We start from the raw sequence: 14,841 nt of genomic DNA on the forward strand, positions 1-14,841 counted from the left end.
GGGAGTTCTTGGCAGAGGTTTCCTTTGTTAAAGTCACCAAGAACAATAACAAGGGAGTCTGCTCCACTCACAGTATCTGGTCGGCCAGCATGTGCTGTGCGTCGTGGACGTTGGTATGCAGCAGAATGAGAACACCGACCAGAATGAATGGAGCAAACTCACGGGGGGAGTAAAACGGTTGATAGTTTATGATTAAAAATTCCAGATTAGGAGAACAGTGCTGCTGAATGACGTCATCAACGTTATCAATCACATCGGTACACCAGCCATTGTTAATATAAAAACAGATTCCTCCAGCTTTTATTTTGCCGGACAGCTCTGTGTTGCGATCCGCTCTGTAGAGTTGGAAGCCAGCCAGAGTCCGGTATTGATCCACACAGCCACGTCTCCGTGAAGCACAGAACAGAAGATGAATAAAAGTCTCTGTTTTTCCCCAACAGAAGCTGAAGTTCGTCCAGTTTGTTTCACAGTGAGTGCACATTGGAGAGAAATATATATATATAATATATATTATATATATATAATATATAGCGGTGTGTGGAGTCCCCGCCGGCGGAGGCGCATGAGTGACCCGGCTCATTTCCCTCTCTTACGGCGCTTCATTCGGCGAACAATAACGAGACAGCCCTTCACCAAAAGGTCCAATAATTCCACTGATGACGTGAGAAACATGTGAAATAAAGCCGCTGGAGTTGTTCCCCTGATGTTCATGAGCTCTTCTCTGGTGAAAGAGCTCCGGGAATCACAGCCAAAAACTGAGTTAACACACAAAAACAAGACTAAACAAAGCGCACCTAACACCAAGGCAGCTTTAGACAGCGCCATCTTGTGTAGACAAAGTGGCTGATGGGTTACTCTAGTCTGACAAATGTGGGTAATGCCAGATTTTTTAGATCATTGCTTTTGTAAACTTTGCTGTCAATTTAACAGAAACTTTTTAAGCTCAACTAACCAATATTTTTAATACCAACAATGAATCGGGTAATTGTAGCTTTTATGCGGTTATAGCTCCCAGTTTTGGATTTATTGTTCGTTCCATTTACCTCGGAAGTCGGAGGTCGGAGCTGGGAATGATGTCACACCAGAGTTGACAGCGTTCCAGAAAGCCTCGCTCGGCATTGTTTACAACTAGCCAGGTTAGCTATTGTTACGCCAGTTGATTAAAAAAAAAGGCATTGTGCGGTATTTACTCATACTAAACACAGTGTCAACACATCCACAGACAGTAGTTGGGCAGCACTTTGTGTAAGAAAATTTCTATGAGACACAACTGTTGATACTCAGAGCAGCCATCTTGGATCACAAAGTCAGGGTGGTGCGGTCCCGACTTTCCAAGTTGGTAATCCTACTTAAAGGGTCGTTCCCTTTGAAATTTCCAACTCTGAACTCGAAAATTCTGAGTTCCCATGTCAAATTAGAGCACATTTAGTACAAATCAGCAGACAGACAAAGACAAAGTAGCTAGCTGTCGAAGAATCAAACATTTACCAGCTAAACAGCCAGATATTTTGTTCATGAGTTGGTGGAGACCAAAACAGTCACAGACAACTAACTAAGACCTGAGCCATAACAACTTTATAAGGTGATAATACATCAGGGCAGTCAGCTTGTTGTATAGCTCTTGTGCAAATATTTCACAACTTCAAGATGTTTCATGTGATTTTTAAAATTAAAATGATTTTAACTTTGGCGATTGGCTGTTAATGATGGATAATTGCAAGTCTTGCCAAGATTTCCTGTCCAACCAAATCCTGCAGTTTGCTGCACACATAGAGTGTTCTTCACTTATCAACTGTATATGAGATTTGGGGGCTCCAGATGACATAAGTTATTCACCGTTTATGGAGATGTGACAGCATGTTCATCATGTTGATGTAATACCGCAATTGTGTCACAGAAGCATTATGGAATCTAACTAAACTGCTGCCATTACGACAACACTCACAAAAATAATAGAGTTCACTCATACAACTAAAATGAAATAGGCACCTTGCAGTACATAACACCCATCACTGTGCACATTTTGTGTGAAGGTGCTGAGCTGAAGTGCACAAAAAGCAGAAAGCCTGTTTGACAAACATGGCTCAGACTGAGATCACAGCTCTATCGCCTAGAGAGGTGAGATACTGTTTGTGATGTGCAGATAAAAATACCAGTCTGGTGTCTCCAAAAGTCAGGTCTTGAATCCAATAAAGTGTAACATATGGTAGCAATTCAGTTAGCCCGTTGCCTGGAGTGGGGCCAGTCTACGCAGTGAGTCATTTTTCCAGCTAATGTAGCAAGTTCAGGTCCTGTTGTAGAGGTCATGTTGCACTGGCAACACTATGAACTACCCAAAGGAAAGTGGAGATACTGTCTATGACAGTAGTGTTCACAATCAGGTGCAGAGGGCAGACAGACATTGTAGATATAATAGGAATGATGACACCGTACCAGCGGTTTTACTTGCAGCAGTCGCAGAGGAGCTGTTCTTATTGGCAGTAGCACGGGGTGTGGCTGTGGCCTTTGGCACAGGTGGGCGTTTCTCAGCTGTTCCATTTTCTGGAGTCTGGAAAACAGATGAGAAATAAGCTGTGGGTGTGTATTTTTTGATAATTTGTATGTGTAAGAATTTTTCTGTATGTCTGCATGCATATCAGGTTTGTGTGTACTGTTGCTGCTGTGTGCATTAAGGCTATGTTGTCCTGTTTTCCCATGTTATGAGGCCAATCATGCAATCACGACATATGCAGAGAATGAAAGCAAAGAGAGGAAAGACGGTGAAGACAGACGTATGATAAACAGTAGGGGAAGAAGGAAGCAGGACTAAGGTCTTATTGCCAGATTTACAAAAATTGAGATACAGTCACCACATGTAATACATTTTGGACAGCAGTGACAAAATTGTCACTGATGTCCATGCAGGTATAAAAGCTTTTAAAGCCACAGTAGGCAAGAGATTAAAGTAAAAATATAAACATTTTATGGGTCAAAAGTCTAAATCAGTGGGGACAGAAGTCCTTTCTCAGTGTGTCACATTCAACAGGAGGACCCTGACATATTGCTGACATCACCAGGCTCTGGTGATTACTCTTACATAACTGTAAATAATAGGCTTGTTTAAATGAGACTGTCAACGACGATCGATGGTACAATGGTTCAATTTCAACTTGATCTCAACTTGGCCTGATGTCATTCAAATGTAAGAAACAACAATCACACAAGATTGAGGCAGCTGCAGCTTTTGGTGCTGCAGTTGCTCTCCACTGACTGAAAGGCTGAATAAAGGCTTTCTGCATATTTTACAGATAGTTCTCATAGACTGCATATAATCAATGATAATTATAGTCAGTGATCAATAATAAGTATCAAGCGACGCACAAAACCTTTGGTAAGTAGGATGTGACGATACTTATATATATCCTTATATATATATACATATATATATATATATATATAAATAACATCTATACAAATATTAAGCCCTGACGGTCAGAATAATATGTCTTGTAATTCTGTTTTTCTCTTCTTCTGTATTTGACTATTGATTTGTGTTCAATTGAATTTTTTTGGTTTGTGAGGCAGGGACAAGCACATCAATCAAGCCTGAGCAGCCGATTTATATGTTGCAAACAGATATGACGGTTCTCTTACATGAGAATTCTAGCCTGTCAAAATGTTCATATAAAAGTAATATGGAGGTTAAATTATAACAGATAGCTTAAATAGCATTTTAATAGGTTAGCGGTCATAAAAACATTAAAATAATTAAAACTACAATTTTTACTGAGTTTAAGCTAAATAGATTGGTCTGATAAAAATGTTTTAAATCGGGCTTGGATTTAACAAGAAACAACATTTATTTGACTGTTGTTCAGACTTTGAAAGTTGAAAGCCAAAATCCACAGAGGCAGTGTTATTGTACAACTTTAACTGTTCACAAAAAAAATACTCCATAAATTCAACTCATCTAGCAATTATTATTTTTAGACTCTGTGACCAACAATTATCTTGCAAAAGGTATTATATCTTATATTTAAAAAGTTTTAAATTCATCAGTGCTACCAGTAAATTACCAAAAGGATGCTGAGACGGAAGCTAGCCCAGCTAGCCGATCCTCAAGCCTTTAAAAACATGGGAGCAAATGTAGGCATTATTCTAATAAAATGACAACTTATTTAAAATTTAACTACCAAAGCCTTAATTGGTGACAGACTAATAGTTGACAGAATGAAAAATAAAACGCTTATCAGCTTAGCTCATATACTACCGCATTGCCCCTCGCTAATTTGAAACCAGAAATGCATGCTGGGATACATGTCTACCTCAAGTCCGTAGCTCCTAAAGTATCCTCGATTAAACAGGTGGAACAAGAACACTTCAGGGCATTTGAACTCAGTTAAATGCACGCTTTGAATAGGGATGTGAATGATGATTACATTACATTTATTCATTTATCCAAAGCGACTTACAATTGCTATACATGTCAGAGGTCGCACGCCTCTGGAGCAACTAGGGGTTAAGTGTCTTGCTCAGGGACACAATGGTGGATATCTCACAGTGGGAATCGAACCCAGGTCTCCCACAGGTCACCAAAGGCAAGCATTTTATGTATGCGCCGTCACCACCCATGATCTTTCACATATTCACAAGAAAAAGAGTACAGACAAGAACGCAGACTGAGAAAGACCTGAATATACTCACCTTGGCAGCCTTGGCGAAACCAACTGCCATTGGTGACTGCTTGACGGCGGTGGGTGTTGTCGCCTTGGGTACAGGGCTTTTTTTATTGGTTGAGGCTGTGGTGGGGATGGGGCGTTTGGCCGAGTTGGCCTCGCCATTGGTGGAGAGGGTGGATGGGCGAGATTTGGCTGAGTTTGGTTTAGCTGAAGCCACGTCAGGCTGGTGACAATGGATTTAGAAGAAGCCACATAATAGTGAAAAAAGGGAAGAGGAAAGGAAAGAAAGAAAAAGAAGCACAGAAAGAAAAAGCAAAGAAAAATAACTGCAATCACTGATCGCAATGGCAGCGTGACATGGCAGCACAGCCAGCAACATGACAATCATAAAATTTCTAAAATAAAATTAGCAATTTATAGCCACTTTAGAGGGTGCATGAGCAATACATGATAAATTATAAGCCTCAAATCTGATTAAATGAGCAGCAGTCCAAAAGTAGCATATGACATGGAAATCAGGTCTCAGATATTGGACGCATTCATACACATCCACAGAGACTCAGTGATGGATTTTTAGAACTTCTAAATACATGCTAACGGCCCGGAAAGTGGCACAGCAAAGTTCATCTGTGCACCTTCGCTGAGCATGCGGTGATGGAAGCTTGGTGATGTAGTGACAAATCGCGGGGCTAGTTGATGGAAAGCTAACTCGCTAGCCAGGTGCGAACATGCTAATGCCAGTCAGTCACAGTGGCTCCCTGACCTTCTGTCCGTTCTCTTATTGTTGTGTTTACTTCCCCCTGACACTGTTTTCTGAGGATTGTCTATAATTCCATTATTTATAGACCAAATGATTAATCGAGTAAATAATGAGCAGATGATTTGGTAATGAGACTGGTAGAAGGAGCAGAAGCAGTGCACTGACTGAAGTGGAAGATGTCTGTGTAATTTCTGCAATCAGCCTGAGCATTCATGTGTGTGTGTTTGTTTGTTCCTGAACAGGCAGGAGTATGCATGTCTCGCTCAAGGACACCAGAGCAGGTTGTTATTAGATATACTGGCTGTAGCAGAGTTGACAGTGCTGTTTCTGTCCCTGGTCCCTCTAAGTGTATGAATCTGTGTGCAGAAATGTATGTGAACAGCAGTATTCTGTGTGTGTGTGTGTGTGTGACCTACCTTTCTCTTGCTGTCAGGGCTTGGCAGAGTCTTGCTGCTGTTGCCTGTTGGGGACTTGGCAGTTCCTTTCACTCCCTTCCCGCTCTCTTCCTTCTTCTCAGCCGGTTTCTTCTCCTCTTCTTTCTTTTCATCCTTGTTGGTCTTCTCCGGCTTGTCTACCTTCTCTGCCTTCTCCATGGCCTTGTTGTTTTTCTCCACATTCATCTTCTCTATCTTTTCCTCATCTTTGACAATCTTCTCAGACTTCTGGTTCTTGTCTGGGCCGTTGTCCTTCTTCTGCTGCTCTTCTTTCTCTTTTTTGTCAAAGGTGTCGATCTTGTCTGTCTTGCTGGACATGATGTCTTTCTTCTCCTGCTTGTCCTTGTTGTCAGATTTCACTGTGAAAGAAACAATGTCCTTGTCAGCATCAAAGCTTATTTTAGTACAACTCTCGCTGGATGTTTGGAAGGGACTGGAGGCTTAAATCTCAGAGTTATCTTAGATCAGCACATGACCTTAAACCCCTGCATAAAACAAACTTCAAGGACCGCCTTTCTTCACCTAGTTAAAAATCAGGCACATCCTATCTCAAAATTATCTGGAAAAACTAGTCCATGCATTTGTTACTTTTAGGCTGGATTAATGCAATTCTTTATTATCGGGCTGCCTGAATAAGACCATTAAGACTCTCCAGTTGATCCAGAATGCTGCAGCATGTGTACTGACAAGAGATCATATTTCCCCTGTATTAGCTTCTCTGCATTGGCTCCTTGTAACATCCAGAATAGAATGTAAATCCTTCTGCTCACCTACAAAGCCCTTAATGATCAGGGACCATCTTATCTTAAAGAGCTCATAGTACCTTACTACCCATTACATAAGATTACATTTACTCATTTGGCAGGTGCTTTTATCCAAAGCGACTTCCATTTGACGAATAAGATACAAGCATCAACAGAGCATCAATACAGCACGAGATCTACAACTGACAATACTCGTAAGTGCAACAATACTAGTAAGAGCTATTAGCACATACGGCATCAATGGGGTAAATACAAAAATTTAATTAGAGAGGGACACCCCTGCTCTGATGGCGTGTGGTAGCTTGTTCCACCATCATGAGAACAGCCGGGACAGGGATTGCTTTGTGTGTAGGGATGGCAGAGCCAGGCAGCGTTCGTTGGAGGAGCGCAGTGGCCGAGAAGGAACACAGGCTTGTATTATGGAGTTTAGGTAGATGGGTGCAGACCCAGTAGTCGCTCTGTATGCAAGCGACTTGAATTTGATTTGGGAGGCCGTGTGTAGCCAGTGGAGCACTGCGCTCCCAGAACGCAGGGTTACTTGTGGTTCCTAGAGTCTCCAAAAGTAGAATGGGAGCCAGAGCGTTCAGCTATCAAGCTCCTCTCCTGTGGAACCAGGTCCCAGTTTGGATTCGGGAGGCAGACACCATCTCCAGTAGGGGAAAGACTTTCCCCTTTGATAAAGCTTATAGTTAGGGCCCTGAACCATCCCTTAGATATGCTGCTATAGGCCTAGACTGCTGGGAGATTTCCCATGATGCACCAAGCTCCTCTTTCCTCCTCTCCCTCTCCATCTGAATGCATTCTTATCCAAGTAATGTTACTAGCTCAGCTTCTTCCCTTTCCCGTAGTTGTGTGCTTTCTCATCCCTCTCCTCTCTCCTTCTTTCGCAGGTGTTTTATTCAGTATGTGCACTTTTATTCAACATGTGCAATGTACAATGTACTGTCTATGTTAATAGTATAGTAATAGTTATAATAGTTAATAATAAAGTAATAGTTTTACCACTGTGACGGCCCAAGGTTTGGGCCCTCTCTTGTTGTTTGTATCTTGCTGTTATGCAATACACCTGAGCAGGCGGGGCTCAGGTGGCTATAAAGAAGACTCCCTCTTCTCCTGGCCTGCCAACTGATTCTGTTTTGTTTGGTTCTTTGTGTTCTACACCCATACACTCCACTCACACATACACTGCGTGCATACATACTGATCTGACAGACACCTACAATTGTATATTTTGCTTAATTTACTTTAGACTGTTTCCCGCTTTTGTGACTTACTGTTGAGCCAGGTTGTGACACCACTACCATCTCTATTATTTTACTTCTCTATGTGGAACTTGCCACCCGAGTCTTTAATAATATTAAAAAGAGTATGATCTAGACCTTCTCTATAAAAAGTGCAATGAGATATCTGAAGATGACGTTATACAAATACAACTGAACTGAATCGTTGTTTAAAGATGAAAAAGATGGATTGACTTTTCTTTGGTTTTCAAATCTGATAGCTCAAGTGGTATACTGTAAGCAGAGCACATGTTTAACAGCATATAAAGTGACTGGATGAATACCTGACAAACATTAAAGCACAAACTTGCATACAGTGTCACAATCTGGTGTTGGTCAGGTGTTCACGATTTACCTAATGAATGTAAGCACAAGAAAGTTACACAGGACAGCCCCACAGGGGTCGTCACAACAGTCAGGCAGCTGACTTTTGAGGTACTGTCTGTTTGGACAAAGCTCTAATGTAAGAATGTTTCCAGCCAATGTTACCTCCCAAAACGACACATTTGAGTGTTTCCTGTACTAGTCCAGCGACAGGCAACCGGTATTGTGCCGAATTCTGCATGCCTGCCGAGAACTGAATGCACCTGGTGGTAGGTAACGCTCATTTATGCTGAGAAAAGAGGTGGATGTAAATCTCGGCAGGTAGACTACAACATCTGTTCTACCGAATTATGCATCCACCTCTTGGGTCCTAGGTTTAACACATCCATCTACCCCATCCACCTCCTTATAATACAACACCCGGCTTTGCTACGGTACCACTGAAGGGCCACTAGAGGTGGCAGCCATATTAAAAGTTAAAATGGGTCATAATACCGTGCTTGAATAAACAACCAGAGGAAATTCTTACATATGTGATTGTTTCTATGTAGATATTATATGACATACTGTATAACATCAGCATAATAATAAGACTGATGTGCCATCTTGTTTTACTTCACTTTTATTCAGTCTTACATCTTAACAATAGTTTTATTTCATTCTTAGTTCATGTTGGCTGGAGGAAATTTTTTAGTCTGCACAGAAGCAGATGTGGCACTTACTTTTAATGTAATCGATAAATTAAACAAATGTAGACCTCTGAGACCTGCACAGTGGAGTCATTCTTTTCCAGTCCTTTCTTGTGCGAATTTTTATGCTGCTACTTGTCTTACTGTGGCACAGAAAGATGACGTATCCATTCTTTCAAGTAAAGTAAAGTTCCTTCCTACAAAGTTCTGATGAGAACAAAACCAGGCCTTTTTAAAAAGCTTGAAAATTCTGGTACCAGGCTAACCAGGCGTTTGGTCAGTGACATGCCTTCTTACATTTTAGAAACTTTACTCTTACTCATACTTCTCGAAGAGTTTTTTATGGCTATTTAGTCACCATAATGTTGGTGGAAAAAAGTGGTCAAAATAGTTGAATAGTTGACAAATCGAATGGAAACGTTTATGTTTTACTTTACGCTGTTCCTTTTAAATAAATAAATGAAATGAACTTACACTGAGCTTCATTCCCATAATGCATCTAAATGTCATCTTTCATTAGACTCCTTTTAAAATTTGTGGAGTGTCCCTTTTGGGATGTTTTTTTTGTATTCCCATATTTATAGTAAGTTCCCATTAGTAGTTATGTTTAGTTATAATATTAAACTTATGTAGGCAGGTGAGAATCAGGAACAAGTTTTAAAAAACATTATTATTGATTATGAAAATATCCAGAGGGATGTTTCTGGATGGTTTCATAATCAATAATAATAATAGAGGAAGCGCTAGGTCAAACGTGGTTCCAGCACCAACGTTGCAGCAGCTGATTTATGTGATGGGCACAGTATGAGAGAGAAAAAGAGAGAATAAAGTAAAAGCAAGAGGGGGGTATGAGCAGAAACGTGAACAAAACAGAGAGAGAGAGAGAGATAGAAGGGAGGTTGATGGGGTTAAGAACAGACAGCCAGCAGGGCTGAGGGGTGGGGGGCGGACAGAGACAGGGGCTCTTTGTTGCCACCAAGACATCTCTTACATAACAGTGACACTGAACAGGCCTGGCTATGCTGTGCCCTAATGTCCCTTCATTTCTCTCGGCACTGACGTTTGCTGTGTGGTAACTGCTATATCTCCTCTGAAACGGCGCCAATTTGCTGCTGCTGTGTTTTCTCCAGCAATCAAACTGTCGACATATTGTGTGTCCCTCAAGAGCTATATCTGCCATCAAACACGATCCATTTAGTTATGTTACTTAAACTGTGGTTGCAAACTAGCTCAGTCTGGATCCCAAATCAGATACAGGCTATGATTAAGAGCATGGAGAATTCTCACATGAATGTGCAGCAACAGAAAAGCATGTTCTGCCAACAGAGTCAGTCTCATTTGTTGTTTTGTTACCCTCTTGTATTCCTGTTCTCACTATTCACCTAATCCTGATGTTCTGTCTGGCTTTATTGAGCTATAATGAAGTCAGTTCCTGCCTTGCAATGCTAAGCTGGTGTTAGTGTAAGTCATCACTTGCTGCAGTGGCTTCACAAAGCTACTCAGTGACACCTACTTGTTTTGTGAATTTAATTAATTCCAATATAATTTGCAGTGTTTTGATCATGTCTGATTATGTGTCTAATGGAGAAAATATACATCAGTATTACAGAGGTTGTCCCAAAGAAAATATGGAATTTTGTCCTTTTAATTTTGTCTACCCAATTCATCACATTGACATTTCGCTTTTTTGGTCTACACTGGGCGGTGTAGTGAGTTCTTCTTTCTTCTTCTTGACCACCACAAGAGACATCATCAGACAGAGATCTGCTGATAAAGCTCGTAAGTGGACTTGGACTTAAGATTGTTAGTGTAAGAATAAAATAACATTGTACTCTGACTGAATAGTGTTCAGCAACACCAACAACGAATATCTCACCAGGGAAAACTAAAAGTGAAGGGCTAAAAACAACATGTAGACTGCACCAATTTTGTGTCATATTTCTAGAAAATAAACAAACTAATTAAAAAGATGATATACTCAATCTATACATAAATTAGGGGCTTTATTACTATTATTGCAGCTTCAATACAAAATGGTGGCTTTAGTGCTCATGCTACAGTAGTCCTCTCACGTATCACTCCACCCTGCAACACCAGCAATATGACTCATCCAACATGAAACTGCTGACTGAGAACACAAAAGATCCATCTAATGCCACGCTACAATACACAGCTACTGGCAACCAGCTGTGTATGTGCTCGTTTGGGACCACCAAAATGTCCCCGGTTGGTGAGAGTGTAATGATGCCCAGGTCCGCTGTTGAATAGTTAGGTAAGTGCACATGCATTTCCCCACACTTTTTTCACATTCAATGAGTATTGACTGCTATAGCTCCTGTTGCTAGCATGATAGCTATCAAGCTACCACATTGTCAGACAGGACCATCAATAAACAGACTGAGAGACACAATAATAATTCACATTACTTTGCACACACATGCAGTACGCCCAAAATGATTTTATGTTCAGTGACATTGCTAGTCAAGTGTATGAGAGACAAACTACGTTTGATTTTTGTAAAAAAAATGAATGTTTTCTTTTACATTAAATCACAATGCAATTACTATGTTTTGGATCAGGGTTGATTGTCCATACTGATGGTTTGAAAAGTATGTTGTATTTAAATTTAAACCACTAGAGTCACATGGAGAAGAAGTTTCCATCTTAGGTACAAGTTACACCGCGTGTCCCTTAGGAAAAAGGAATAGAAGTTTTAGCGCAAAAACTTCCACAACTAAAACTCTTCACCAGCGTTTTAGCCTCAGGCTTTCAAACCCCTTGAGTTTACTCTCAGGATTTAACCTTCTATAAATCAAGTATTTGAGTGCCTCAGTTAAACTGAAGAGTTGTTTCTTTAGACTTTTAAAGTTATATTTGTGTGTTCCACCTCTGGGTTTTCGTAACGTTACATTATTTTCTTTTTAAAGTTTTCACTTGGCCAGTGGAACTACTCAAGCTTAGCTGAAAAACACCACCAACGTGGATCCAGGAGACCAGCATGCTTTTCCCAGCTAAACCACAGTGGTAACCGAGCCATCCAGAACGTGTTGAAAATTTACACCCAGCCAACTCCAAAAGCCAGAACTTTCTGACAGAAACCTGTCCAACATGTGCGCTGCCAATGTGTTGCAACAGCTGACTCATCCAAAGCATGGGGACGCAGGAAAGCCAGCGAGAACGTATCGTTTCAAAACAGTAGGCTTAACCACAGAGTTGATGTCGAATGAAAAATTAACTCTCATTTAAATAAGTTAATTACCCTAGCGTTACGTAAGCATCTCATTGTTTTTGTTTCAATAATCATATCACATTCCTCACCTCACTATTGCCACTAACATAAGAGAACTAATGTTTTATTATACGCTCATCCTTATACTTCATTTATTCAGTTATTAGGCATTCAGCTGTAAAAAAAAAAGTGAAAAAAAGTGTCCTCATTTAATCAGTAAGAAGTTGTCTGTGTTTTCTTTGAAGCAAACAATTGAAACTGATCAATTTAATGATCGAGTTAATTAATTTGGTTTGGTTGTTTTTCTTGTTTTGGTGTCCCAAACTAGTTTAGCTTAAAGATTTGATTTAAAAACTTTACATTTTAAGTAGTTGACTCACTACAAGTGTGTTGCAGTCCAGACAAGCACATACAAACTTTATGTAAATTAGCAGAGGACAAAAATTTAAATTCTCAGATAGCAGATAACATTTTTCACTTGGTCATCAATAAAGGATCAACAACAAATCAGCAAGCCCAAAGAGACATTACAAGAAGAACAAGGATAACACTGATTCCAACACAAAGTAGTGTGTTAAATGACGACGGCATGTAGCTGAGCCCATCTGTTTAACGACTTGGTTGTGTATTATTGTTGAGTTTCCTGGTAGCTCAAGCTTCACCTTGCCTACCCCTCCCCTTATAGCTGTGTATACTTCTTTGTGTGTGCGTTGTTGTGATCTAATTCTGTGCTAAATGTAAGAAGACTAGGTCAAAAGCTAGTATATGGCTGGACCTATACAGGCCTATTCATTTTGAAGGAGAAACAGTCAATAAGGAATCTCCAACAATCGACCGACCACCGGTGTGACTATATCTCTCAGGGACAGACTTTTGCATTTAGGGCTGGCCAAAAACACCTTAAGATGTAGACTCGCTGTCTACTGTCAGTGTGTCTGTGGGGGTGTGTGCCTTTAAAATCTGTAAGATTTACGTCAGTGAAAGCTCTGCACCCACACACACACACACACACACACACACACACACACACACACACACACACAATGCTAGAAATAGCTGCTCTATATTTGAATGAGTACAGTCAGAGTCAATGTCTAATCAATGCCCCAGCTTTTCTCTGTTGACTGCAGTCTGAAAAACAGAACACATGGCTGGAAAAATAGATAAATCCTTACAAAGATAGAGGTGGATACAATATACGCTAAATATATAAATGGACAGAAGATATTACAATGAGGGTAAAAGGCATTAATACATTTATACAAAAATACAAAATACATTTATAGATAGTCCCTCATTCATTAACTTCTTCATGTGGAGCCATATAAAAATGTCAATAATCCAAATCAGCATTCGTTCTAAATTCTAAGCCCCGGGCTAGTGCTCCAATAATCCCCTGCCAGCTCCCTTCACACACTTTTCACTCTTTATCTTTCTGTTACATCACTATCAACCTCAACTTATCAAAATACCCTTTGAATTTGTCCTAGAATACATCAAACGGTCATGTCAAAGAATGCAATAAAATGCGAAGATGTTATAATGTCTGTGTGAAAAACTGATGATGTGAACTCTGGCAAAACCCTTTTTCCCATGATAATTTACTTTATTAAAACCCCAGTTTGTGGAGGAGATGATGATGAAAGGGGTTTAACCTTTGAGATAATGGAAATGAACATTTGTTTTCCTAAACTCATTCTGTAGGCTCAGAATAAACCAAGCACACAGCACTCATGATATCCTGACAAAATTGAGTGTGATATCATCTCTCTCATCTCTCATCCCTGATAAAGCAGAAAATGTACACCACGAAGACGATCCCAATATTACATTTGGATTATATTTAAATTTACATTTATATTACCTGAATGTAATATAAATGTATATACTATCTGTGCAACAAAACGTTTAAAAACTGTATTCCACACTCAAGCCAACAGCTGTTACATCAAAGTTTGAATTTAGTTGAATGCACACAGTTTGTTTGTGCACACAAGTTGTTTATGTAGATTGTGCCAAAGTGATGATGACGTTTCTTGGCAGCTTAGACAAGTTTCTGTTCTGTGGAGCATGATGAGAGTAAAACACAAACTGTGATTGGTTAGCCTAGGATGCTCAGGTTTCAGGTGCTGGTAAAGATTATTAGTGAATACAACACCATCATCAAGCTGAATGCAAAGTCTATATCCTGATCCTTTCCAGTAGCAAACATCTAACAAAGCCATTTCCGCTTTGTTACATGTTTGTTAGACTTTGTTAGACTTGTACTGCTGCATCAATCTTATCCAAGCTTGTCACAATGTTTCATTAATGCAACTAGGTAGCCAGCTATCTATGTAGGAGGATGATGCGCCCCCATTTTTAACCGAGGCAACTAAACTCTAATTGGTCAACTGTTTCTTCAAACCGTGGAAACAGCCACACTGCAAAAACTAAAATCTAAGTAAGATTAATTATCTTAAATGAAGGCAAAACATACTTGTTTTTTGTCTGACAAGATATTTCTTCTTACCAGGCGGCTTTTATGTTAGCAAGTGAAATATTCTTGTTCTGTTGGCAGATAATTTTGCTTATTTTAAGTAATATTTCCCCCATTTTAATGTTTTTTCCCCTTGTTTTTGAGAGCTCACTTTTTGCAGTGCATCTATAGGCACAAAACCAGACCTTTATGAAACACTGAACAAATCTGGATCTAGGTGGTGA

The 14,841-nt window shown here is 40.0% G+C and overlaps 1 protein-coding gene across 1 annotated transcript in view; it reads right to left on the reverse strand.

Annotated features, from left to right (window-relative positions):
• Nucleotides 1-2,084: 2,084 nt before the first annotated feature.
• LOC123972533 (flocculation protein FLO11-like) overlaps nt 2,085-14,841 on the reverse strand; it is a 76,348-nt gene continuing 63,591 nt past the window's right edge. Inside the window, exons 7-10 of the mRNA XM_046052059.1 lie at nt 5,835-6,211; nt 4,684-4,881; nt 2,434-2,548; nt 2,085-2,110 (exon numbers count right to left, since the gene is read on the reverse strand). Coding sequence (XP_045908015.1) covers nt 2,085-2,110; nt 2,434-2,548; nt 4,684-4,881; nt 5,835-6,211 — 716 coding nt within the window. The remainder of the gene's footprint in view (nt 2,111-2,433; nt 2,549-4,683; nt 4,882-5,834; nt 6,212-14,841) is intronic.

This window comes from Micropterus dolomieu, linkage group LG06 (assembly GCF_021292245.1).
Source record: "Micropterus dolomieu isolate WLL.071019.BEF.003 ecotype Adirondacks linkage group LG06, ASM2129224v1, whole genome shotgun sequence".
Classification (NCBI taxonomy): Eukaryota; Metazoa; Chordata; class Actinopteri; order Centrarchiformes; family Centrarchidae; genus Micropterus; species Micropterus dolomieu.